The 27,157-nt window shown below is 36.3% G+C and overlaps 1 protein-coding gene across 5 annotated transcripts in view; it reads left to right on the top strand.

Annotated features, from left to right (window-relative positions):
* THEMIS (thymocyte selection associated) overlaps positions 1-27,157 on the top strand; it is a 206,592-nt gene that overhangs the window by 59,679 nt on the left and 119,756 nt on the right. For all 5 annotated transcript variants that reach the window (XR_003793697.1, XR_003793696.1, XM_029223750.1 and 2 more), the window contains one exon: positions 12,735-13,783. Coding sequence is in view for 3 of the 5 variants with exons in the window: in XM_029223750.1 (XP_029079583.1) it covers positions 12,735-13,783 (1,049 nt within the window). In the remaining 2 variants the exon portion in view is untranslated. The remainder of the gene's footprint in view (positions 1-12,734; positions 13,784-27,157) is intronic.

Raw genomic sequence — 27,157 nt, 5'->3', positions numbered from 1 at the left:
TAATGGTTTTTCAGCTGGAGAAACAAGGTGGGCGAATTGTAGTGAGGCCACTGGTTCTGTGGCAGAGTACTGGGGGGTTAATACAATAGTGATAGGGACAGCTCTTCTTTTTTTTTTTTTTTTTTTTTTTTTCGGTGGGCGGGCCCCTCACTGGTGTGGCCTCTCCCGTCGCGGAGCACAGGCTCCGGACGCGCAGGCTCAGCGGCCATGGCTCACGGGCCCAGCCGCTCCACGGCATGTGGGATCCTCCCAGACCGGGGCACGAACCCGCGTCCCCTGCATCGGCAGGCGGACTCTCAACCACGGCGCCACCAGGGAAGCCCTGGGACAGCTCTTCTTAATGGGTATTTCAGAAGTACAGCTAGCCAGATCTGAAGGTCTATTGGAAGGGGAAAGAAGTTAACCTGATTCCCAGGCTTCTGGTTTGATCTGCTGGTTGAATGGTGGTGCAGTTTATTACATATAAACATTGACAGAAGAGCAAGGGATAGTTTAGATGGACTTAAATATGGTTTCATGTTAGCTAAGGTCCCAGAAGAAAGCCTTTAGATGAAGTAAAATCCTTCCCCAAATGTTTTAGTCCAATTTCCATTCTTTAATGATATTAAAATTGAGTTTTGATTTTAATTATTTTGGACCTTTAATTTCTTAAGGATTATTTTAAACATTAGTTCTCATTGTATAGCAATTTCAGGACAGATACTGTATGAGACTGCTTTGCATGTATACTGACTACAGAATATTTCCTGAAAATAGAGGATGGGTGTCCAACACAAAAAGTCAAATTTAAAAAATTATTGTTGTTATAGGCATTTTTCTTCTAAATATAAAATGTAAACTGTTTTTTAATCAATTGTGGTCTTGTTTTACATGATTCTTTCTTATATTGAAGATTGAAACTTGCCTTGAAGTCAAGGGCATGTTGCCTGCTAGGTTGTTTTCCAGTGACTTTGAGTGTCAGGCACAGTTCAAACTCCTCTTGACTTGATTCCTTCTTTTCTAAAGTGACAAGAAAAAGAATAGGTCTGTCAGGGGTAGGAGATTTTAGAGAAACCTTAGGGGGAAAAGCAAGATGGAAAAGACTGAGAACTATAGGAAGCTATGAAATATTGATTTGTGGAAAAGAGAACATAGCAAGTAAATAGAGAAAAGAGGAAATATAAGATATTCTACTCCTAGTACTAGTTTTTAATGTTACTAATGGGAAAATTTAGGCTTTATAAAAAAGAAATGTAGCACAAAGTGTTTAAATGGAATATTTGTTCCTGGGAACTCTTGGTCACAGGCCAACCCCCTCTAACTCTTACCCTACATTTAATGATTTTTTAAAAACTCTCTTTGGAAAAGAGGTATAAATAACCATCCAAGACCTCTAACTACTGGTTTCATATAAGTCATAGCAAACTCTGTTTGTGCCTTTAACAGGAAGATAAAATTCATATTAGTGTAACAAATGGAATGCATAATATTTGCAAATGAAAAAGGGAGCCAGCCGTTTAAAGCAGCTTCAAAAAAAATCTTGGTTTTAAAACTTTTTAATGGTGTATTGGTGTATTGATTTTTTTGGTGTATTGATTGATAAGTAGTTCTTTACTTGTGGAAATTTTAAGAGTTGGAAAGTTGTGTTTTGCTTTAGGAGAAAAACTTAATGCCATTCAAATTTGGGAAAAAGTTTCTGTTCAAGTATATGACATAATTCATTTATAAGCAGAGGGCTGAAATCACACGAGCAGAATGGTGATATCAGAAAGGCAGTATCTGAATATTGTATAATAGGTGACAAATGAATAGAAGAAAAAAATACATTGATCTTTTACTATTCTGAGACTTTGTCTTTCTCTCATGTATTTTCAAAAATAATTTCCATTTTTATCAAAGTCAAAAGTGTCAAATAGTAGTAAAAAGACAAAGTTACCAACAAACCTTGTGCCCTTGACCATTCCCAAATTTCCCCCACATTCTGCTACTCTGAGGTAACTCCTTTAAATATTTCGCTCCTGCTTTCTTGTATTTCCATTCACATTTCCAATAATATACGGATATTGCTATTTTTCAAGTGATCAGTTTTAGACAGTAACTACTGACTTCCATGCGTGGTGATGAAGATTTAATGGTCTTATATTCCTACTTCCTCTTCCCTTTCCCATTCTCTCAGTATATGATAAGTTATGGTTAAGCATTTGCAGTTTCATTATTGTGACAGTTCATTGCTGAATCAAGTGGTAGATAATGACCATGATTCCATTTCTGTATAGCTTTATTTTTCTGTAATAATGACCTTACTATTTCATTTCTTAGTTTTCTTCAATCCTTTCCTAAGTCTTGAAGTATTTTCCAACATCTTTGTAAAAGAAAACAAAAAAAGCCATTCATTGCAATTTTCCAGAGCCCAAACTGTCAGGAGATCTACCTCTTCTGTTATTTTTTTTATCCTGAAGTATTCCTCCTGGAACCCTCCAACCTCATGCTCCAGTCTGTATTTGTGGCTCTCTAGAACTAATACATAGGTGCTTGTCTTAGCTTGGGATACTATTATAAAAATACAGTAAACTGGGTGGCTTATAAGCAACAGAAATTTATTTCTTACAGTTCTAGAGGCTGAAAGTCTGAGATTAGGGTGCCAGCACTGTGGAATTCTGGTGAGGAAACTCTTCCAGGTTGCAGATTGCGGACTTACAGTATCCTTACACAGAGAGCAGAGAGGGGAAGCAAAGCCTCTGGTGACTTTTATAAGGCCTCTGATCTCATTGATGAGGGCTCCATCCTCATGACCTCATCTAATTCTAATCACCTCCCAAAGATGCCACCTCCTGACCCCCTCACATTATGAAGCTGAGTTTCAACATATGAATATTAGGGGACACAAACATTTAGTCCATTACAGTGTTGTCCTGGGACTTCGATTTAACACCATCCTGGTGGTTACTCTTTGACTTGCTTCTGTGTTTACTAGCAATTTCTGGACTGAAATAACTTATTGTTTCCAATATTGCCTTTGAGAGATTACATGGTATTCAGAAGTTTCACAGTAATGTGCTTTGTGGTAGGTCTGTTCTTTCATTGTGAGGAAAGTTTTCAGGTTGGAAATTCAGGTCCTTCATTTCTAGGATAAATTCTTTGATAATTGCCTTTCAACTGTTTTTTCTCTTCTGTCCTTCTGTAACTTCTAATCTCATGTTGAAGCTCCCATACTAATGTAGAACTATTTTCTTTATTTTATGTCTGTCTTTGGTTTACCTTCAGGGGAAATTTCTTAACTACATTTCCAACTGTTTTAATGAATTTTTAATTTCAGCTATCATATTTTTAATTTCTAAGAGTTATTTCTTATATCATTTTTTAACTGTTAACATGTTCTTGTTTTAAGGACTCAATATCTTATCTCTCTGAGAATATACTACTATTTCTTAAAGTTTTCTACTGTTCCTTGCATTTTATCTGCCTCCTTTGGCCTTTTTTAAAGTTTTAGTCTGTCATTCTTGTTAAATGTTTTCCTCAAATTGTTGGTGATTATTTCCCATTTGTTCATATTTACGTGTTAGACACATTTTTAATTTAATTTACAAGTGAGGCACTATTGATATACAAGCTCTTTGTTTTATGAATTTTAGGTTTCATTTTGTTGGCTTTTTCATTGGAGAATTCCCCAAATTCAGATCCTGTGAGTCTTTCCTCCAGGACTTGTTCAATTTCATCTGAAAAGAATCTTCTTGATACCTCCTGGGGGTTATGAAACTCTTGTAACTGAGTGGAGAAGTTGCTGAGGCTTTCACTGTTCCCCCATAGATTTAGAGTTCCCTTCTTTGCTTTCAGTTCCATGCTTCTCCCCTGCTCACCTATGCCTACTTTCCAGATTCTATGACCCTATACTGTTTCCTGCAGAGAGAGAGGTGGGAGGGGTTGTCACCTGTCTTCCCCAAATTAAAGCTGAAGACCTGGGTTTAACCATGCTTCAAACATTCACATAATCCCTTGTTTTGTCCTCTACCTTCTCCTCCACCTTCAGAGGGGCTTTATGCCTCCAATTCAAAAACTTTTGGGGAGTTGTGTGGGGCAAAAAAGGCTGACTTTTCACTGGACTCGAACTCCTTAGGCACATAGGCTTTCCTTTTTCTATTCTACCGAATCATTGACCGTTCTTCCATCTGAGTTCAATCTTTATCTAGTTTAAGGATTGCAGACATCTTTTAGATTCATTGAAACTTTTTCTTTCTTTTTCTCCTTTTTACCCTATGGCAAATTTGAGGGAAGAAAGAGTTGAAAAGCAACATATTTTACCCATAAACCTCACTACTTACTTAAATTGGTCCTAGGCCGGAGTTTTTCCTGGACCTAGTATAACCCTGAAAGGACTGGTTGCTAATATTACTAAGTGATAAGTGTAATTTATAAACTTAATCTTTTTAACACAACATAATTTTTAGTAATTTATGGAAGCATCTGAGTCAATTTCTTATGTATTTATTTTTATCTTCTCAGTGCTTGAGATAAAGTAAATGTTCATTATTCAATAAATTAAATACATGAATGAATGAATGAAGCAACTAAAATAATTGCTTCTGTCTATATATGTTGTACAGTACAAAGTTCCTATTTAGGTATCAAGAAGGTTTTCTCACCCACCATATCCAGATTTGATTTGTTACAATGACATATTTATGAACTTAATAGCTAAGGAGAATGAATATTCACTTTTTGGCACCAAAGTTGATATCACATATTTATATAACAGGTTCAATTTTTATTAGTGATGTTTTTCCTAATGTTTCCCTGAAAGTACTGTGACATAACATGATCTTTAGAACCCGTGGATGCTCTAGCCAGCTTCCATTTCATTTTCTTCCTTTAGGCAGAAATCTTACTGCTGATAAAAACGTCAAACAGCAAGCAAAGTACAGTTTTTACTATATATGTGTGTATATATACGTATATACATATATATTTTTATTTATTTATTTATTCTTAAACTACCAATAAATAACGTTTGATCATTCAGTGTTCTCCAGAGAAAAAGTATATAATATTATATAAATTGATATTATATATAATTGTATTATATTGTCTATACATGATTATATATTAATTAGTTATTTAATTAATTTTAAGGTCTTGGCTAATGTAATTATGGGGGCTAATAAGTTATACATCTACAGGACAGGCTGACAAGCTGGAAACTCAGGCAGAAGTTTATGTTGCAGTCTTGAGGCAGAATTTCTTCTTCTCTGGGAAACTTCTGTTTTTGCTCTTTAGACCTTCAGCTGATTGGATGAGGCTTGTCCACATATTGAGGATAACACCCTTTACTTAAAGTCAGGTTATTTGGATGGTAACCACGTCTACAAAATACCTTCACGGCAACACCTAGATCAGTGTTTGATTAAATAGCTGGCTACAGCAGCCCAGTCAAGTTGACACATCAATGAAGAAAACATGTTAACTGTATCATTCAGTATAAGAAAATGGCTCTTCACTTTTCTTAGCTTTTATAAACTAAATGAAAATGTAAAAGAGTAGTGTTACAAATAAAGCCATATCAAATGCAAGGCTGTTCAAGGAAAGTCCTGATGATTATTTTTCTGCTACAAATGTTGGAGAGTGATCCAAAAGGAACTTTATCTATTTATAAATACAAACAGAAGTAGAACCAGAGGGGGACCACCCAACAAAATGGAAATTCACTGTATAGCTTCTCTTAAGTTGAAATGGAACTGAATAAATGGAAAAAAAATTAATTCACAGAATATTTGTAAAGAAAATTGAGACCAAATAGATGAACTATAAAGCAAATTTTAATTTAAAAGCCTGGAATGAGGCAAGTTCAGAAATTATTAGTGCATCAAATAATCATTGTATAATGAAGAGTATGATGTGATGCAAAAATGTAAACAAAACAATTCACAGAATAAATGAGAGCTGGAGACAAAATTTATGAAAGCACTTTAGAGAAAAATAACTATAGTCTTGGAAAGTAAATTAAAAAATCAAACTTAGAAAGTGAAAATTTTCAAAAAATACATGAATTGTTTAATAATAATAATATAGGAGAAACTAGAAATTGAGAAAAACTGCAGGCTAGAATTTACAAAATTTGTTAAGAAAAAAATAAGTAGAAACAACCATCTTGCTTCAAGACTTGAATAAGATTGTCTCAGTAGATTTCCTACCATGTACTGCTAATTCAGGCCTAATTGCAAAGGATAGGCCCTTGAATGCTGAGTTGAGACAAAGAGTATTCCAGAATTGAGTATTAGCTCTTCAAGGAAACATGCATTGCCTAACATTAACCAAGCTTAAATGTATACCTTTATTTTCTCTTTAAAGATAATTTTTAGTGGGGTCCCCCAAATTCACACTTGGCTGAAAGAGTTGTTGCAGTGGGAAATGCAGAAAAGCATCACATTATGATTAACATTAGCCCTAACTGTACAGGGACTTTCCCTGAAAGAATAAGCAGAAAGACAATGTTTAATGAAATGACTCAGAAGCAGAGAGAAGAAACCAATGCTACCTTTTTAGAGAAGATGGAATGGAAATTTTTTTCACAAGAGCTCCCTTTGGAAAAACAGAAAACTTACCCAAACCAGAACAATTCATGTTTACCCAGGAAGAAAATTTGGGAAGTGTAAACTAAGGTTGCATGAATATATACTGTTTTTACTTTAGATTAGTTTGAAACTGAAAAACTTGTAATAAACAACATCAGGAACGTCTCTCATGCTCCGAGTTGCTGTCTTCTTATCTCTTTATCAATTTGAAGTCAAGATAACTTTTTTGGGAAATTTTCTAATTTAGCTCATTTTCTATAACCATTTTCATTTCTGGTGGTGGGAGGGAGGGTTACTTGTAAGATAAAAATGCTTGTTTAAAAATGTATAATACACACACACACACACACACACACACACTCACACTGGATATACCAAAATGTAAGCAGTGGTAGTCTAAAGCTGATAAAGATTGTAATGTTTTATCTCCCCTCTTATTTTTAAAAAATAATTAAATAAATAATTAATAATTAATTAATATAAATGTAATATTAATTAATAATAAATAATTAAAAATTATTTTTCTTTATAAGAAAACAAAAAGTGTTGATTTATCTTTCTTTTAGACCCATACTTAGATATAATGAAATTTGCCATAAAAATTAATAAAACCCGTTTCAGTTTGAAAACTTAAGTATGTCATTTCCAAATTCTAGGTAATTTTTTTTTTTAATTTCTGAAAAATTTATTTTATTTATTTTTTTATACAGCAGGTCCTTATTAGTCATCAGTTTTATACACATCAGTGTATACATGTCAACCCCAATCGCCCAATTCATCACACCACCACCACCACCACCCCGCAGCATTTCCCCCTTGGGGCCCATTCGTTTGTTCTCTACATCTGTGTCTCAATTTCTGCTCTGCAGACCAGTTCATCTGTACCACTTTTCTAGGTTCCACATATATGTGTTAATATACGATATCTGTTTTTCTCTTTCTGACTTACTTCACTCTGTATGACAGTCTCTAGATCCGTCCACGTCTCAACAAATGACCCAATTTCATTCCTCTTTATGGCTGAGTAATATTCCATTGTATATATGTACTACATCTTCTTTATCCATTCGTCTGTTGATGGGCATTTAGGTTGCTTCCATGACCTGGCTATTGTAAAGAGTGCTGCAGTGAACATTGGGGTGCATGTGTGGTTTTGAATTATGGTTTTCTCAGGATATATGCCCAGTAGTGGGATTGCTGGATCATATAGTAATTCTATTTTTAGTTTTTTAAGGAACCTCCATACTGTTCTCCATAGTGGCTGTATCAATTTACATTCCCACCAACAGTGCAAGAGGGTTCCCTTTTCTCCACACCCTCTCCAGCATTTGTTGTTTGTAGATTTTCTGATGATGCCCATTTGAACTGGTGTGAGGTGATACCTCATTGTAGTTTTGATTTGCATTTCTCTAATAATTAGTGATGTTGAGCAGCTTTTCATGTGCTTCTTGGCCATCTGTATGTCTTTGGAGAAATGTCTGTTTAGGTTTTCTGCCCACTTTTGGATTGAGTTGTTTTTTTTTTAATTTTGAGCTGCATGAGCTGTTTATATATTTTGGAGATTAATCCTTTGTCTGTTGATTCGTTTGCAAATATTTTCTCCCATTCTGAGGGTTATCTTTTCGCCTTGTTTATGGTTTCCTTTGCTGTGCAAAAGCTTTTAAGTTTCATTAGGTCCCATTTGTTTATTTTTGTTTTTATTTCCATTACTCTAGGAGGTGGATCAAAAAAGATCTTGCTGTGATTTATGTCAGAGTGTTTTTCCTATGTTTTCCTCTAAGAGTTTTATAGTGTCCGGTCTTACATTTAGGTCTCTAATCCATTTTGAGTTTATTTTTGTGTATGGTGTTAGGGAGTGTTCTAATTCCATTCTTTTACATGTAGCTGTCCAGTTTTCCCAGAAACACTTATTGAAGAGACTGTCTTTTCTCCATTGTATATCCTTGCCTCCTTTGTCATATATTAGTTGACCATAGGTGCGTGGGTTTATCTCTGGGCTTTCTATCTTGTTCCATTGATTTATGTTTCTGTTTTTGTGCCAGTACCATATTGTCTAGATTACTGTAGCTTTGTAGTATAGTCTGAAGTCAGGGAGTCTGATTCCTCCAGCTCCGTTTTTTTCCCTGAAGACTGCTGTGGCTATTCGGGGTCTTTTGTGTCTCCATACAAATTTTAAGATTTTTTGTTCTAGTTGCATAAAAAATGCCATTGGTAATTTGATAGGGATTGCATTGAATCTGTAGATTGCTTTGGGTAGTATAGTCATTTTCACAATATTGATTCTTCCAATCCAAGAACATGGTATATCTCTTCATCTGTTGGTATCATCTTTAATTTCTTTCATCAGTGTCTTATAGTTTTCTGCATACAGGTCTTTTGTCTCCCTAGGTAGGTTTATTCCTCGGTATTTTATTCTTTTTGTTACAATGGTAAATGAGAGTGTTTCCTTAATTTCCCTTTCAGATTTTTCATCATTAGTGTATAGGGATGCAAGAGATTTCTGTGCACTAATTTTGTATCTGGCAACTTTACCAAATTCATTGATTAGCTCTAGTAGTTTTCTGGTGGCATCTTTAGGATTCTTAATGTACAGTATCATGTCATCTGCAAACAGTGACAGCTTTACTTCTTCTTTTCCAATTTTTATTCCTTTTATTTCTTTTTCTTCTCTGATTGCCATGGCTAGGACTTCCAAAACTACGTTGAATAATAGTGGTGAGAGTGGACATCCTTGTCTTATTCCTGATCTTAGTGGAAATGCTTTCAGCTTTTCACCATTGAGAATGATGTTTGCTGTGGGTTTGTCATATATGGCCTTCATTATGTTGAGTACGTTCCCTCTATGCCCACTTTCTGGAGAGTTTCTATCATAAATGGGTGTTGAATTTTGTCAAACGCTTTTTCTGCATCTATTGAGATGATCAAATGGCTTTTATACTTCAATTTGTTAATATGGTTTATCACATTGATTGATTTATGTATTTTGAAGAATCCTTGCATCCCTGGGATAAATCCCACTTGATTATGGTGTATGATCCTTTTAATGTGTTGTTGGATTCTGTTTGCTAGTATTTTGTTGAGGATTTTTGCATCTATATTCATCAGTGATATTGGTCTGTAATTTTCTTTTTTTGTAGTACCTTTGTCTGGTTTTGGTATCAGGGTGATGGTGGCTTCATAGATTGAGTTTGGGAGTATTCCTTCCTCTGCAATTTTTTAGAAGAGTTTGAGAAGGATGAGTCTTAGCTCTTCTCTAAATGTTTGATAGAATTCACCTGTGAAGCCATCTGGTCCTTGACTTTTGTTTGTTGGAAGTTTTTTTTTGCTGTACGCAGGCCTCTCACTGTTGTGGCCTCTCCCGTTGCAGAGCACAGGCTCCGGGTGCGCAGGCTCAGCGGCCATGGCTCACGGGCCCAGCCGCTCCACGGCATGCAGGATCTTCCCGGACCAGGGCACGTACCCGTGTCCCCTGTATCGGCAGGTGGACTCTCAACCACTGCGCCACCAGGGAAGCCTGAAACAGGCTTTTTGAAAACCTGATTAACAACAAGGAGGTCATGGAGGGAGCAGTAAATTAGAATGAGGCAACCCAGTGGCAGATGAGATCAACGTGGTACCTAGGACCTTAGTAAGGGCTTTCACTTTTACTGAAGTGAAAAGGACTGCCACTGTGGGGCTATGAACAAGAGAAGGATATGATCAATTTAACATTTAAAAAGACTGTCTGGCTTCCCTAGAAAGATTTGACTGTAAGAAGTCTCTTCAGGAAGCCACTGCAATAAACCAGGCAAGAAATAATGTAGCTTAGATCAGAGTAGTTCTGAGGTAATGGATGTTGAGTGTTAGGAAAAAAGAGAGAGAAGCTACGGATGTCTCAGATTTCTGCACCAAACAAGGAGAATGAGCAACAGATAGATGAGGTTTGGGTTGAGAAGATCAGAATTTCAGTTTAAGCATGTTAACTTTGAGACGTCTATTAGATAGCCAAGTGGAGATCTTAAATAGATATCTGGAGTGCAGGAGAATTATTTAGCTGGAGATACATGTTGGGGAGTCATCAGCATACAGATGGTACTTAAAAACATGAGACTGTGTAAGATCATGTGGGTGTGAGTGTGGACAGAGAAAGGAGGAGAACGAAGAAACATTAAAAAGGTGTGTGTGGGGCGGGGGGGAGAGTGGGTGGTATGTAGAGGAGAAGTACCAGAAAAAAAGTTGAGAAGAATTATAGGATAAGAAGGAAGTAAGTGAGGTAACTCTAGCAAAGAGTCTAATGTACTCTGTCAAATGCTGCTGATATATCAAGTAGGATGAGATAGGCTAGCACATCTTCAGTGAATTTGGTATAGAAGTACTGAAGATAGGTCTGGAGTTGGGTACATAAAAATTTAACAGAAGTTAGATAGCCTGGCCCGGAGGCTTTCTCTGGCAATAAAGTTGTCCTAAGTTATTAAGACAATTCTTTCCCCACCGTACCCGTTGTACCGAAATACAGACTGGGATCTAGCTTGCATTAGGGTCCCTATGGTCAATTTAAAGCCCTCAGAAAGTCCTTAATGGCATCTATTCTACCAGTGTTAAGTTGTTCCCTCAACTTGAGAAATGACCTGAGTCTATGAACCCATCTAGTCCTAGCTCTACAATTCTTAAACACCGTTCATTTTGATTCAAATAAGTGTGATTTTAAAGTTTCTAAAATTACCTTGGGGTTCAGGGAAACCTGTGGCAACAATCTCAAAGGTTTGGGTTTGCTAAACTTTATAAAATGAACTGGTAAAGGTTTTTTTTAGCGTTCCCCCCACCCCGTTCTTTTTTTAATGGAGAATCTTTATAATTTTTATTGAACTTCAGCCTATAGGCAACCATCGTTTTTTTCTTTTCTCTATTTTATGTTCAAGAAAATAAAATAATGCAATTTCATACTGTGTTTTTAGGAACTCTGTTACACAGCATGTGCAAGTAATATGACACAAATTATAGTTTTCAGAGGCTGCATAAACAGTAATATAAAATGTAATAATATAGGTAATGTTTTGTAAGAGAAACATTCTGTCTTCTAAATCTTCCAAATTATTAATTTTCAAAAGCATACAGGGAAGAAAGAATATTGACAGACGGGTGGCTAGATGTACTGGGAAACAATGGTAGATTGTGAAAAGGCTATAAAACATTAAGTGTTAGGAAAATGTCAAGAAAATATAAACCATTATAAAATCCTGTTGATATTGACATATAACTTTATTTTTTAATGCAAGACCATTTATAAGGATACTATGTGGGACAGTATATGGAGAGCAGAGGATTTCAGGACAATATTTTAAGTGTCTCTGTAGTCTCAAAGAAAGACTTCTGAGACAGTGGGCTCTTGGAAAGAATACAGAGATTCATTAGTCCCCAGGGACACATTAGGCAAAGAATACATTGGTAAGCACTCTACCAGCAAATCTAGGGTTCCTGAGTGGCTCCTTTGACTGTAACCCATCCTATGCCACTCCTTTTCTAACTAGATGTTAATATAGCACCAGTGGAGAAAGAAATAGTTTTCACATTGGAAAAAGACTGCATTTTGATATCCATTTCAGTATATTAATCTTGAGTACTTTATATCCCAAGATTTTGCAATACGGTTATATCCCACAGGATAGAATTTGTATATAGAATGTGTCTTGGGCCTTATGCAGGAAGAGTCTTACTTGGAGTACCCAAACTTTCTTCTAAGATAATTTTATGTACAATATCTGGACCTCAAAAGCATGACCTAAAATGATATAATAAGTTTTCTGGAAAAACACACACATATACATTTAAACACGTGCACATATATTCATGTATGTTATGTGTGATAAAACTACAAAGAAAAGCAAGGGAATGGTTAACACCAAAATCAGGAGCATGATTACTCTTAGGTTGCAGTGAGGAGGATGTGATTTTGGTGAGGTTTGTAGGGCTCCAAGATACTGGTTAATGTCTATTTCTAAAAGTAGGCAGATTTATGGGTATTGTTTTTATTTACCGTCTATTTCATTTTTAAATTTAAAAAAGGAAAGTCATACATAAGAAATGTTATATCATGAGCATCTGAGATTTTTTTTAATGAAATTTATTTATGGTACCCCTGGAGTGATTTTAATACTACTTCAGAGCAACATTTTGATACACAAAATGTCTTTTTGTTTTTTTGTTTTCCAGTTAGAAAGGATATAGTCCGTATCCTCCCCAGTTTAGATGTTGAAGTCAAAGACATTACAGACAGTTATGATTCCAACTGGTTTCTTCAGCTGTTATCTACACAAGATCTTTTTGAAATGACCAGTAAAGAGTTCCCCATAGTGGCTGAAGTCATAGAAGCGCCCCAAGGAAACCAGCTACCCAGAAACGTTTTACAACCTGGGAAAACCATTGTGATCCACAAAAAGTGCCAGGCATCAAGGATCTTAGCTTCAGAAATTAGAAGCAATTTTCCTAAAAGACACTTCTTGATCCCCCCTAGCTATAAAGGCAAATTCAAGCGACGACCTCGGGAGTTCCCAACCCCCTATGACCTTGAGATAGCAAAGAGTGAAAAGGAGCCTCTCCACGTGGTGGCCACCAAAGCCTTTCATTCCCCTCATGACGAGCTGTCATCTGTATCTGCCGGGGACCAGTTTCTAGTGCAACACTCACAGACGACGGAAGTCCTCTGTGAAGGGATCAAAAAAGTGGTGAACGTTCTGGCTTGTGAAAAAATCCTCAAAAAATCCTATGAGGCAGCACTGCTCCCTTTGTACATGGAAGGAGGTTTCGTAGAAGTGATTCATGATAAGAAGCAGTACCAGATTTCTGAGCTCTGTGCACAGTTCCACTTGCCCTTCAATGTGAAGGTTTCTGTGAGAGATCTTTTCACTGAAGAAGACATTTTGGCTGCTACACCAGGACTACGGCTGGAGGAAGCTATCACAGACTCTTATCTACTCATAAGTGACTTTGCCAACCCCAAGGAGTGCTGGGAAATTCCTGCTGGCCGTGTGAATATGACTGTTCAGTTAGTTAATAATTTGTCTGGGGATCCAGGATCATTTCTAGTCAAGACTCTGGTTGAAGAGATCCCTGAAGAACAGTATTATATGATGCGGAGATATGAAAACTCTTTCTCGTACCCCCCACCTCGCCCTCCCAAACATCCCTCCGTGGAGGAAACAAAGTTAAGCCTGCTCAACTTAGCAGAAGAAAAGACAGTGGGTCTGCCCAAGTCTCCCAAGGTAAGGCTGATTTTGCAGTTTTTCCTCTTGAGTATTTTTCTGGGGGCAAGTTATTTCAAGTCTCTTCTGAGTCTAGTTTTTGCTTACTTTTCTTCCTTTCATGCCATATTTGAAATGAGCCTTTCTGGTGCACAGTATTTGATTGAACATCAACAGAGCCTAAGCTGTTATAGCGTTTTGTATTTTGATGCTTAACTAGTAGATGTGACAAGAAGTTTAGGAATTAGAACTAGCAGGGATGACACATGATTACAAACTGCTGTTTCAGTGTGTTTTGGTAATTAGGAATGGCTTATAAGGTGCCTCCGAAGCAAACCTCTTTTATTTTGGAAGTGCTGTTCACTTTTTTCTAGGTGGAGTTGTTTTAATACTTCATGCAGGAAACAAGCACACAATCAACTCCCTTCTTCTGGGGGCGGGGGTACCAGTAGCATGCATCTATAACACATGTCTTCATTTCGTTTTATGTGTGGCAAGATGTAAAAATATCTTGGCAGAACTGTGTGAGAACATGGGCATCTGCCCACATTCTGCCTGTCTGAGAACTGTCATCTTTAACAGTTCTATTGAAAAACAAAATCAATAAAATTGCAGGCAGTATGAGATCATCGCAGAATCCACAACTCCATAACCACTCTAAAGATGGGAGGGGAGGCGTTTCAGCTTCATTTCTGCTTAAAGTTTTTGCCTCTTGAAAACTGCCTGCTGAGTGCCTGGAAAGCACTTGCCCTTACACCATGGAGCTTAAGTCGTTTATCTGGCAGGCAGTGGTTCTCTGGTGTGTGGAAATAGTGCATTCTGCCCTGGCAGATGTTGTGCGAGCAGCTTGGGGGAAACAAAGCAATTAGTAAAATAAAGAGAGATGCTGTGTTTACTCTGTATACTCAGGAATGATAGCAGCCTCAGGCTTCAAGGATGTGGGTATGGAAATACATTTAATTCTACATTTCAAAGATTGAATTCTGATTGTATGCTGGGGAAATCCAGTAAACATCTTCAAACTCAATCTCAGGAAAAGATAAAACCAGCAGAAATTTCCTTTCCAGAAAAATCAATTTTGAAGGAGTCATTTTGAAACTAAACTAAACAACTGTTTCCAAATAATGTTGATTAACAGGCTGCTATTATGTGCAGAGTGCCTGGCTTCTCCTGTTTAATATATTTTTAATACTGAATTGAATGATGTGAGAGATGGAGTGCTGTTGTCATTTTCAGTGGGAAGCAGAATAATGTCCCATCCCTCTACCCCCATCCTCTCACCCCCACCCAAGGTGTCTATACCTAAGCCTCCAGAACTGTGAATATGCTACATTGGTTAGTAAAAGAGACTTTGCACATGTACTTAAAATTAAGGACCTTGAGATGAGATTATCCTGGATTATTCAGGTAGGTCCAAGTTAATCACAAGATTCCTTAAAATATCTTTCTCACTTAAGGTCAGGGTCAGAGAAAGATGTGACTACAGAAGAATTTTAAAGAGATGCAGCATTGCTACCTTTGAAGATGGAGGAAAGGATCATTGAGCCAAGGAATGAAGATGGTCTCTAGTAGCTAGAAAGACAAGGAAGCTTTCTTCCCTAGAGCCTCCAGAAAGGAGCACAGCTCTGCTAACACCTTACTTTTAGTCAATGAGACTCCTGTTGAATTTCTGACTTATAAAACTCCAAGATAATAAATTCATGTTGTTTAAGGCACCAAGTTTATGTTACAGCAACAGTAGAAAGCTAACATAGGACATAAAATTGGGAGGGAGGAATAAATAAAAACTTTAGATAGAAAAATCTGTATTTAAGTTAGGACTTGTTTTGCTGGCAAAGTGGCTCTTTTTCCCTTTTTCCTTTTAATGAAAGTAGTAGCTCAGGTACCCTTGGAGAACCTCAGGGTATACAGCTAGGCTTCAGGGACAACTGGAAACAGGATCTAGAACACAGACAGAGTGGGTCTTCCTTTTCATCACACATTGGACATTACTTCTGACAGTTCCTGCATCTTGTAGTTTCATCACTAGAGAAGAACATAATCTCTTTGTTTAGTTGCAATTTTTAAAAAGGGAAGGACTTTGGATCACATGCCCATCTCTTGGTTCAATCAATTCATTGGCTGCCCCAGCTACAGCCAGGATTGGTGGGGAAGGGAATAAGGACTAATTGTCTCAAATAATAGAAATATGTCTCAAATAACAGTATGTGAAGGTCTGGAGATATAAAAAAGTAGATGCCTATTACAATCAGAAAGGAATAGATCAAAAATCCTAAACTTCTAAGAAACCATTTGTAGAAAACAATAAATTTAATAAATTTAAAATGCCCTTTGAAAGAATGTCAAATGAAAATGATCTGCGCGTTTTATTAGAGAAACTCACAAAACAGCAACGTTTCATCTAGGTTACTGCTTGGAAAAACCTTCAGTCCTCCTCCTATGTTTCTCCTTTACTCTCACATTACTGCCACACTCACAACACCTCCGACACCAGATGCATGGAAATTTTCCCTCAGCAAGCGATTCTTTGACACCAGTTTGGTGTCCTGCAATTACTTAACTCAATTCAGATGCTATCTACCTGGAGATAACATCAGATCCCACAGGCTAAGAGCTCAGTCCCACAGGTTAAGAGCTCAGTCCCGCAAGACTGCTCCCCACTTCAGATGCCAATTGCAAGTAGTAGGTCCTCAGGTTACCAACAGCCTCTGTCTGACTTGGCTGCAAATCAGAGGTCCCCAGGACCCCCTCCTCAGTTTCCGTTAATTTGCTAGAGTGGCTCACAGAACTCAGGGAAACACCTACTTACATTTACCAGTTAAAGGATATGATACAGAATACAGATGAACAGTCAGATAAAGAGACATGAAGGGTGAGGTCTGGAAGGGTCCCGAGAGCTCAGGAACTTCTGTCCCATAGAGTTAGGATACACCACCCTCCTGGAGTGTGGATGTTTCCACTAACCTGAAAGTTCTCTGAACCATGTACTTCTGGGAATTTTATGGAAGTTTCCTCATGTAAGCATGATCGATTATTAACTCCTTTTCCAGTCCTTCTCCCCTCTCTGGAGAATGGGGATTGGGGCTGAAAATTCCAAGCTTCTAATTATGGCTTGGTGTTTCTGGTGACCAGCCCCAATCCAGGAGCCATCCAGGAGCCCACTCAGAGTCGCCTTGTTAGAACAAAAGACACTCCTATCACCCAGGAAATTCCAGGAGATTTAGGAGCCCTGTGTCAGAAGCTGGGGTCAAAGACCAAATATTAAAAAAGAAGATGTTCCTAGTGCTCTTATCATTTAGGAAGTTACAAGGGCTTCAGGAGCTCGGTGCCAGGAACCAGGGCCAGAGACCAATACATATATTTCCTATTATCTCCAGCTACTAAAAGAAAACAAATGCAATCTTTGACTAAACTCATACATGTAGGATTCCAGATCAACTTAATAATTCCTAACTACTTGTTCATTTTTCAGGCCCCATATGGATTCTTGTGTCTAGTTCTGCGTCCCACTCCTAAAGAATATTGATTACCTGAACTTTGTTAAGACATTAAGAGTTGTTTGTTAAGATGTTAAAAAGTCTAGGAGCCATTTCCTTCTGTAAATGGTTTAGGGAACTGAGTGAGAGTCTAAACTTGAATGACTTGGTACTAGATGATATTAGTTATTTTATACATTTAAAGAGCTATTTTGTGGCAAAGATTGCATTCTTATTTTCCATTACAACACTAGCTGAGAGTGAAAGGGAGGACAATTTTGGAGTAATATGTTGGAAATTATTTCTTATCCCTGAAAAGGGTTCAACAGAAGCTAGGAAACCCTAGGTCAGTAATGGTGTCAGGAGATTCCTGCTTGGTTGAAAGTTTATCAATTGATTGAGAATCTATGATTCTTTGTTTATGATAAGTTTCATAATTTCTGGTGTGGTCGATAAAGAGCTATATTTTCTCTGAAATCAGTTTAAAATGTCAGAGGATGCTATAATTTACATGTGTGCAGACCTACTGACCTCCTTATTTTCAACAATTTTTCTCACCATGAAGGTAGGACTCCACTTAGTAGATCGTTTTTGAAATTTAAACAGATGCTCTGTCAGTTTCTGCATAGTATACTCGAAAAGTCTTGCAACCAACCATTTCTTATGATCACAATGTCATCCTTTTATATATTTCTTTTATATTTCTTCTGATATCTACATTAAAGCTCTTCTATTTATGTATGCGTTTGAAGTGGTTGGATAAGACTTTTTTTTAGCACTTTGCAGGCAAGAAGCAGCCACTGAAAACCAGCCTCTAAGGTTTTGGATTGTATATGGAATATTGCTTTAAATTCAGAGAACAATTTGTGATGGTTATTCAGGGTTTAACTATTCAAACTGACTTAACTTATTAAAATACCTTATTACATAGGTAGAGAAGAATATCAGATACTTCATTATATAGTTTACTTTTGTCTTCCTGGTGTCATTTACTAGATCATTTCTTGCATTTCACAACAGGATAGTTGTACGGGCTGTCTAATTAAGAAACTAAATGTACTCAATGTTAGCCAAATTCACTTGTAGTAGGTATCCATTGTCGGTTATGAGCCCTACACATTCACCTAAGAAGTTTAGAAATTAAGACTGTCTGAGGACAGGTTATTGGAACTAGGATAATAGAAAGAATTGTTTTCCAAGGTAAGATTGTCAACTGTTCTCTAATACCTAAATAAGAAAAAAACAACTGTAGTAGAAATTTGAGAATTGTGGTTTGGATATAAGCAGGGGCAGATGAGATGGGGGATGGATTTCAACAGAATTGACTGCACACTTCCAGGCCCATGAAGTTTGACATTGAGGGATTTTATTCTTGTTTTTTAAATGTGCTCGTTAACTGTTTGGGAAAATAATGTATGAAGTCTAAAAAAAAGGGATGAGAATGTACCAAGAGACCCTTCAAATTTCCTCTTAGGCTTATAACAACGTAAAAATAGTACCTTTAAGATTTGTGCATTCTGATACTTGATCAGATGAAAACAATATTATAAAGTGACTAAATAAATGAGGCTGGGCCTAAAATTCTGTTCTAAATAGCAATGTTGTGGGGTAAACACTCCTTCCCTGGTGGTTTGTTTCTATGTCAGAATTAGTTTCAGATAGTTTGAAAGAGCATATTCTCGCTGGGGTTTTTGCCTGTCGTGGATATATATGGCTATGACTTCTGAGTGCCACATAGGAGAAATGTAACTTCTGCATTCTCATGAAAAAGTCTATAACCAGATAGAAAAACAAACCTTTGGTTGAAAGATGAGATATTCCACTCCTTCGGAGACTGCATCTGGGACCAGAAATCTTGCATTTCACTAACTCTGGCCATTTAATGCCCAGGTGTCCACTTTGCTGCCAGAATTTCTAGATTTTGTCGGAGAAGAACACCCATGGGAGACATTAAGGCAAAGAGCACGGGAGGCAGTTATGGGAAGGTACTGTGAATTGAGCAGAAAACAAACCTTGTACCAGAATTAGAGTGAGAGCTGAAAAAGGCAGAAGGAAAGCAATAGTTTCTGGGAAGTGCAGAGACAGAACACCTCAGCAGCTGCTGCTGGGAGCTAAGACTCATTTCTGATCTGGTGTGACAGAGTGGCTGAAAAGTGGTAAAGATACCCACACTCCTAGGCTAAATCTAGACCTTTAGAGACATCCACTCATTTGTTGTCTATAGCATATAGTCCCAAAGGGTGTGATTTGTTTTTGTTTTTGTTAACCTGATGTGTTGTAAAGACATTAAGCATGTTTGGATTTGTTACCAACTTTGCAATTCTGAAGACTGATGCCTGTCTATTCTTGGTGTGTCCTCTTGGTCTAACATAGAAGCTGAAAGTCTGTTTCCCTGTGAATAGAGAAAATTAACATTTCAGCCATTTTCAAAGAGCAAAGGCAAAGAATGTGAAACATAGACATACTTAAAAAATTGGGGGTTTAAATCCAAATAACAAGGAAAGTTAAGGGAATCTATGATCTTACTTTAAAAAGACAAATTTTAACTTTGAGATACAATTTTAGCATACTTTAACAGATATTTAAGCTGTTCTTAAGGCAGATTACTACATCATGGTTTTTGAATTGCCTGTGGTTTGTGGTCTAGTAAATGGCATTAGCTTGTAAACAGCCAGCTATAGTAGGAAGAAATGAAAAAGATGGGAGAAACAGGCAAAGGATAAATAAAGGAAGTGCTGAGTTGAAAATTAGCCAAACTCAAGTTCCAACTGAAACCTTGCAGGTAGAAATCTGTGCCCAATGGGAAACACAGAATATTTATAAGTTCTTTTTGTGATTTTGGAAGTGGGAGGGTAATCAGAACTTTCAAACTTTTACTCTAGTTATGACATGTACTACCTTAATACTTCTAGCTGAATAGCCGAAGAATGGTTTAGATGAGTTTTAAATGAAAAATAATTGGTTAAAGTAAGACATTAGAAAATATTGCCTGATTTTAAGGGAATTACAAGAGTTAAGTGAACAAGCTATCAAACTTATAAAAAAAAATTATTTTCTCTAAAGAGCTTTTGTCCAGAGAACATTGTTTCCGTTCTGGGGTGGTTGAAATATACTCCTGCTTGGAAATACTTGAATGAATCAAGAATTTACCCGTCTTTGAGCTTTTTACCAACTGAGAATGCTCTCACTGGGGGAGTGAGGAAGGGCTGATGAAAAACATTAGTTAATATTGTTCCTTGCTTCTCTCTCCCATCTTTGGAGTCAAGAACTAAAATACCACCAAATATGTGATTATTATATTTTCAGTGTTAGTATTACTTTTTATCTCCACAAAAAAATGTAAATTAAAAAGTATTTATTTTTCCAGTGGATTTGCAAAATCATTGAATGAAGTTTGGAGTAAATCATTTCACATTTAATTTTTGGCCTTTAGGTTAGAATAGTTTTCACTTTCTTAAATGTCCATAACCTGTTTAGAAATGAGCAGCCATAACAGAAGAATCAGCAGTTTGGAATGTTCGATGCACAGTACGTATGAAAGGAGGGCATTTGACTTTCCAACTTCCTATAATCCCTATAGTGATTTTAGTGTCTAGAATCTTTGAGATGAGTGTGGGCTCACTAGATATTTAACTGCTGTTTTTTGAGCTCACTACCTTCATTTTCTTTTAAAATTTTTAAAAAATCCAAAGAGTAATTGGAGAAAGTTAGAGAAGGTAAGTTCCAACTGGTTTTGCAGTTTCCAAAACTGATTTATCTGAGTTTTTCATTACTATACTTATCGGTTCTGAATTTATTTTAGAATAAAAACCTTGCCCCGAAATAAATTAAGAAGACATAAGCTATATATTTGAGCAAATACGTTTCTTGCAAGTCAACCATGACTTTTAATCACTGATGTCAGACCTACATAAATGAGAACATATGCTTTGCTTTGCAAACCAAATTTCCTGTGTAAATGTTAAGATAGAAAATGAGCGTAAGATGGTTCTGAAAGAATGCATAAGATAAGCTTCCAAAAATTAGTATTCTTTTCAAAAAATTTATAGAGAAAGAAATCATTCATACAAATGCATTATTTGAGGGCAAACTTTCAACCAGCCTTTTACAGCATTAAATTATTTTTCATTATACTTCATCCAGACTCTAACTTCAATATGATCATGATGTCCTGGTCATGCTGATCATGATGAAAAACCCTTCTAATAACACAAATTGCTTTTAGTTATTTTGTAAGACATGCCATCGCTTACGACTTTTACTATGAACCAAGTACATAGCTAATTTTAAATCTGATGAGGAGAGGAAAAAATTAGGAGAAATCTTATAAAATCAGAAGGCCATTGACTAAAAAATTAGCCAAAATGGAATAATTTTATATATCAAAGACCACAAGAACTGTATAATAAGTCTATCATTATTTATGCAGATACAAAATGTAAAAGGGCTGATTGTAAAATTATGGAGGTAGACAATATATAGTGTAGGAGATAAGAATGGAATTTTAACTTGTGATATTGTGCTTATTTAGATGACTAAGCTTTACATACCGTTTGTCCTTAAGGGAAGTTTGTTGTTTTCAAATGTTTTCCAAATATTAACTAATGTTTAAAAGGTATGCAATTACCAGTTGTGAGATAGGATAAAACACAAAGTCATAAGAGGTGTGTTCCTTTATTTGCTGTCCAAGGATAGGAATTGCCCTATACAAGCTATTTTTCTCCTCATTGTCTCTGGTTCCAGCTTCTTCCCTGAGCTGTAATCATTTCTGCTTTTTCCATTCACACTGGACTCTTCTCTAGCCAAATCCTCTCTCACAGGGTTGTCAGGCATCCTGTGTTCAACAAAATTTTGCAAGGTCTATGATACAGACAGCTTCGGGCTGTATCAGTAATTTAAAAACCTCCTGCCCATTACTGAGCTCTTCCTCTGTTGCTGATATTATGCTAGGTGCTTACAGGTATTATTGTCTTATTTAATCCTTCACACTGCTTCATGAAATGGGTCCTGTTATTTTTTGCAGGGGAGGTAATTGAGGCTGAGAAGTATGTAATTGTCGTGGTTACAAGTGACACTTGGGTTGCCAAATTTTATGGTCAATCCTTAGTTCTCATATTATTTAGATACTAAGCAGTAAATGGCACAGTTGGATACCCCCTACTTTATGAAATTGTTTCTTTGTCTTCTGGAAAATCACGCCCTCCTGGTTTCCTTATGCTGCACTGGTTGAATTTTCTTTTGAACTTCTTGCTGCTTCTTCCTCTGTTCTTCCTCATATCTAAATGTTCAAATGCCTTGGAACACAATCCTTAACCTCTTCTCTATCCATGTTCACTTTTTAAGTTCCCATCTATACTCACAAATTTCTCATTTTATACATATAAAATGCTCAGTAGAATTAGTCATGTATAAGGATTTATTAAGGAAAGCAACTGGAAATGATCTGTTTTTAAAAAAATCTATTTAAATGTGCTTGGATGTCATCTTTTAAGGAAAGTTCAGTCTCTGAGAGATGCCAGCCTATAACAGTATGTCTGGTCTATAGCAGTTAACACTTTTCACATACTCTAGAAGATGTCAAATGTCAGGAAAGTGATGACATAAAAAAAGACGGTTCCTTCTAGCATGTTATTCTTGTAAATGTGGGTTTATTGCGCTCAGGATTTTTTTTTTTTTTTCTGATCCAGTAATGGGAAAAAGCTGGAGAATACCTTGAATTATCTGAGAAGTTAGAATTTTAGGGAAGGTCTAAGGCCATTTCCAGCATCAGCAGAAAGTTCTTCAGTAACAATTCAGGTTTAGCTGAAATAAACTTCAGGAACTAGAACTAAGACTAGGACTAGTAATTCTGAAATTTCCCATCAAGTCAGTGATAACACTGACTTCAGGAACTAGAACTAAGACTGAAATAAACTTCAGGAACTAGAACTGAAATAAACTTCAGGAGCTAGAACTAAGACTAGGTCTAGGACTAGTAATTTTGAAATTTCCCATCAAGTCAGTGATAACACAGATCCAGAGAGAACAAGAAGCCTTTTCTTCATTAAGGGAGCTATGGACCTATAAAAGGAAAAAGACTAATAAGGATTAATGGGTAAAGGATCTCAGAATAATGGAAACATTCTTAATAAGCCAAGAAAAATCAAAGCACATTACTGATACATAGAGGAAAACTAGAACTATATAATTGCAATAAAAGATTGAGGAGAAAGATTTAAAAATCTATTGGCTTGCATTTCTTTAAATGTTACTCTAATTGTGCATTGTACATACAATGCTTTTAAATTATTTATATCAATAATTATTTTTAAATGTTAAAAATAATTATTGTAATTGTTTACACTTATTTTAGTTCCATAGATACAAAGCCACAGTTATGTGCCATTTGCTGTGATAAGCACTGGAGACACATTAGGTGAATGAAATGCAGTATCTGTGCTCAGTGGACTTTCTGTCTAATGTATTAGACACAGGAAAACAGACAATTACAGTATGGAAACTGGAGAGAAGAGTCCTATTAAGGGGCCAGTATAGGGATTTGGAAGACAGCTTATTAAGATTTCCTATTGAAATGTGGGATTGAGCTCAGAAAATGATATTTAATGTCTGGGTTGAAATATGTAAGTTTAGACAAGTAGGAATAGTCAGATGTAAAGTGATGTTTAGTGTGATCTAGCCAGAAGGAACATCCTGTGTTGGCAATAGTATGGAGACATAACCTTATCAGGATCTAGGAGACGCTTAAAATGGCTGTAGCAAAAAAGTGATTAATATGAGAGTAGAAGACCAAAGAGGGTCAGACGTAAAAAGTGGATCATTACCTAATTTCTTAGCTCAGGGTTCACAATTTATTCAGTTCACTTCTTAATCACTCTGTTTCAGATGGAGAATGAGACTTTCTCAATACCGACTTATTAGTTTTCCTGCCACACCATGCTTTCCCAATGGACAGAACTCAGTTTTCATGTTACTCGACCTATCTATTACCTGGTTCCACCATCAGGTGATTACATGATTGTGGACCTCTCTCTTCTTAGCTAATTTCCTAGGGCTTGTTACCATGTTCTTGGAGATCTCACCCACCATTCCTGATTTTTCCTCCCTTTAATCATTTATTTTTTTCTGTTTTTCCAAGAGGTACTTTTTTTGTTACTTTCACCTCTTCTTTGACAATAAACTTTGGTGCCCCATGAAACCCACAGCTTAAATGTTTATCTTAGCACTTGAAACAAACTAGTTCTCGTTTTCTCCTTATCCTCCTAACTGTTAAAAAGGAATACTGCATTTCATTGTTTTAGTATACCAAAAAATGAAGAAAACCAAAATCAGTTGTATTCCATATTTAAGAAAAAAAGACTGGTCCTTTCTAAACTGCTCTGTTTTTTAAGGAATTTGGACATTCTAAAGAGAAAAAATGGAGGCTATTGTAGGGTTTCCAGTTGGGAAATACAATAAAATTTCTATTTTAGATACAAAACATCTAGAAAAGGCAAGTTTATAGAGACAGAAAACAGAGAAGTGGTTGCCTAGGATGGGGGATAGGAGTAGTGATGAAATGCAAACAGGCAGCATGGGGGAACTTTCTGGGTGATGAAAAAGTTCTAAAACTGGATTGTGGCAATAGTTGCACAACTATAAATTTATTAAATTCATTGAATTGTACACTTATAATGGTGACAACATCAATTATACCTCAATAAAGTTATTCAAATGTCTATTTTAGAAAAACACTCTAACTATAAAGCAAATAATCCAATCAAATAGAAGCAGGGAGACCATTTAGAAAGCTAAAGTACTAATATAAGAGATGGAAGATGATTGCCTCTGTGATTGAAAGAGAAATATTCAAGAGAATTTTAGGCGATGCTATCTGTAAGATGTGTGATTGTTGAAACGTAGGGAATAAGAAAGGCACTGGGTAAGGAAAATATCCAGACTTCTGACATACGCATCAGAGTGGATGGTGATGAAATTCATTAACTCAGGAACGCAGGACATAGGTAGAAGGATGGTTTTGCAGGGAAAAGGTGAGAGTTTATCTTAAAGTATGCTCAGTTAGAAATATCTGTGAGATGTCTGAGATGGGGTGTCTGGTGTGAAGTTAACAACGGTCTGTAGCTTGGGAAAGAATTCCAGGCTGAAGTTGATGATTCAAGTGTCAGCAAATATAAATGGTAAATGAAGTTCTGTGAGAGGATTATATGAAGCTGGAGAGTGTGTAGGTTATGAGAAAAAAAGATGGACTTCTGTGAGGAAGTCCAGCATATAAGGGACAAAAGCAGTACATAAAAAGCCTAAAAATAAACACTTGGAGAACTTTATTAACTAAATGCTTACAATGAATTAGTCACCATTCTGAACTTTTTTACATTGTATGGACTCATTTAATTCTCACAAAAATCCAGTGAAGGTAGTCCCAAAATTATTATCTCAATTCTACAGGTGATTAAGGCTCATCAACACTGTGTAACTTTCCAAGACCAAAAGTATGGATTATTACCCTTCAGGTAGAAATAACGGACAATATTTAAAGAGACTCAATGCCATTGAAAGTACTTGTGATTTTAGAATCAAAATTCAAACTACGACTGATTGATGCTTTTATTTTTCTTCACAAAAAATTGTAGAAATCATCCATGTACTTAATTTGTACATAACTTAAAGTTTCATGGGACTGTAAATTGTCAAAGGAAAATTTTCTGAAACACGGCATCCTCTATTAAGGAACCTCTCTGATGGAGGCTCCTTTTCTGGAACATGGCGGGTTGTCACTGTGTAAATAAAGGAAGCTAGAGAATGGTGACCTGGGAATAAGGCACTGATGAGAGATCTCTAGCTCTAGCTCTATCCACTGCACACACTTAATTAGCCAAAGAAAAGTATAGTCCATGTCTAATTGGGGTGAGAAAGTGTAACCTTCCCTTATTCTTGGAAGTAGAAGGAAACCTGATACTAGTGAACAATACAACGACTACTATACTGTCTTTAAAAACATTAATTACATTTAATCCTCCTTCTGTATTTCTTATCTTTCCAAATGCCACTACCATCTACTGAGTAGCCTAAACCAGACACCTAGGAACAATTGTTTTTTTTTCATCTTCCCACTTTTCAATCATTAAATTCTATAGATTCTACTTCTTTAATATCTCTTAAACAAATACCGCCTTACTTCAGGTCTTCATCATTTCTTGTATGGATTATTGAGACCATCTTTTAACTACATTTGATTCTTGAACAACACACGTTTGAATTGAGTGCATCCACTTGTATGCAGATTTTTTTTATAGTAAATATAGTAACCTTTATTTCTGGTCACACTATATTCAAATATATTATACAAATCACTGATACACTGATCATTGTAAAGGGAAAATCTTACTGAGTAACTCTTCTGCTCTCTGTGGTTTTCCTTTGAATTTTTTATCACCTTTATTTCTAAAGCCTTCCTCCTCTCCGTACCTTGCCTCACATTTACACTTCAGCCATACTGAATTTGTAGTTTGCAAAGACTTGATTCTTTCCTGAGTTCCCAATCTTTGAAAATGGAATTTTATTATTTTTATTTTTTTTAACAACTATTCATTGGGGACTTACTAAATTCCAAATAGCTAATTAATTCTCATTAAATCCTTTAAGTGTCCCTATGAGTGTTACTCTTATTCCTAATTTATAGACAAGGAAACTGAAACTCAGAGAATAACTGCCCATGGATGGACCTGAAAAACGTTATGCTTAGGGAAATGTCAGGCACAGAAGGACATGCACCTCATTATTCTACGTTTATGAAGTATCTGAAGTAATCAAATTCATAGAATCAGAGTGGAAAGGTGGTTGCTAGTGGAAGGAGGGGGAAATGGGAATTACTAATCAATGGACATAAGTTTCAGTTAAGCCAGATGAATTAGTTCTGGAGATC

The sequence above is a fragment of the Monodon monoceros genome, unplaced genomic scaffold (genome assembly GCF_005190385.1).
Source record: "Monodon monoceros isolate NGI ecotype Baffin Bay Population unplaced genomic scaffold, NGI_Narwhal_1 Super_Scaffold_15, whole genome shotgun sequence".
In the NCBI taxonomy this organism is placed as follows: Eukaryota; Metazoa; Chordata; class Mammalia; order Artiodactyla; family Monodontidae; genus Monodon; species Monodon monoceros.
Note: the sequence above shows the minus strand (reverse complement) of the source record. Positions and strands in the feature narration are given on the sequence as shown.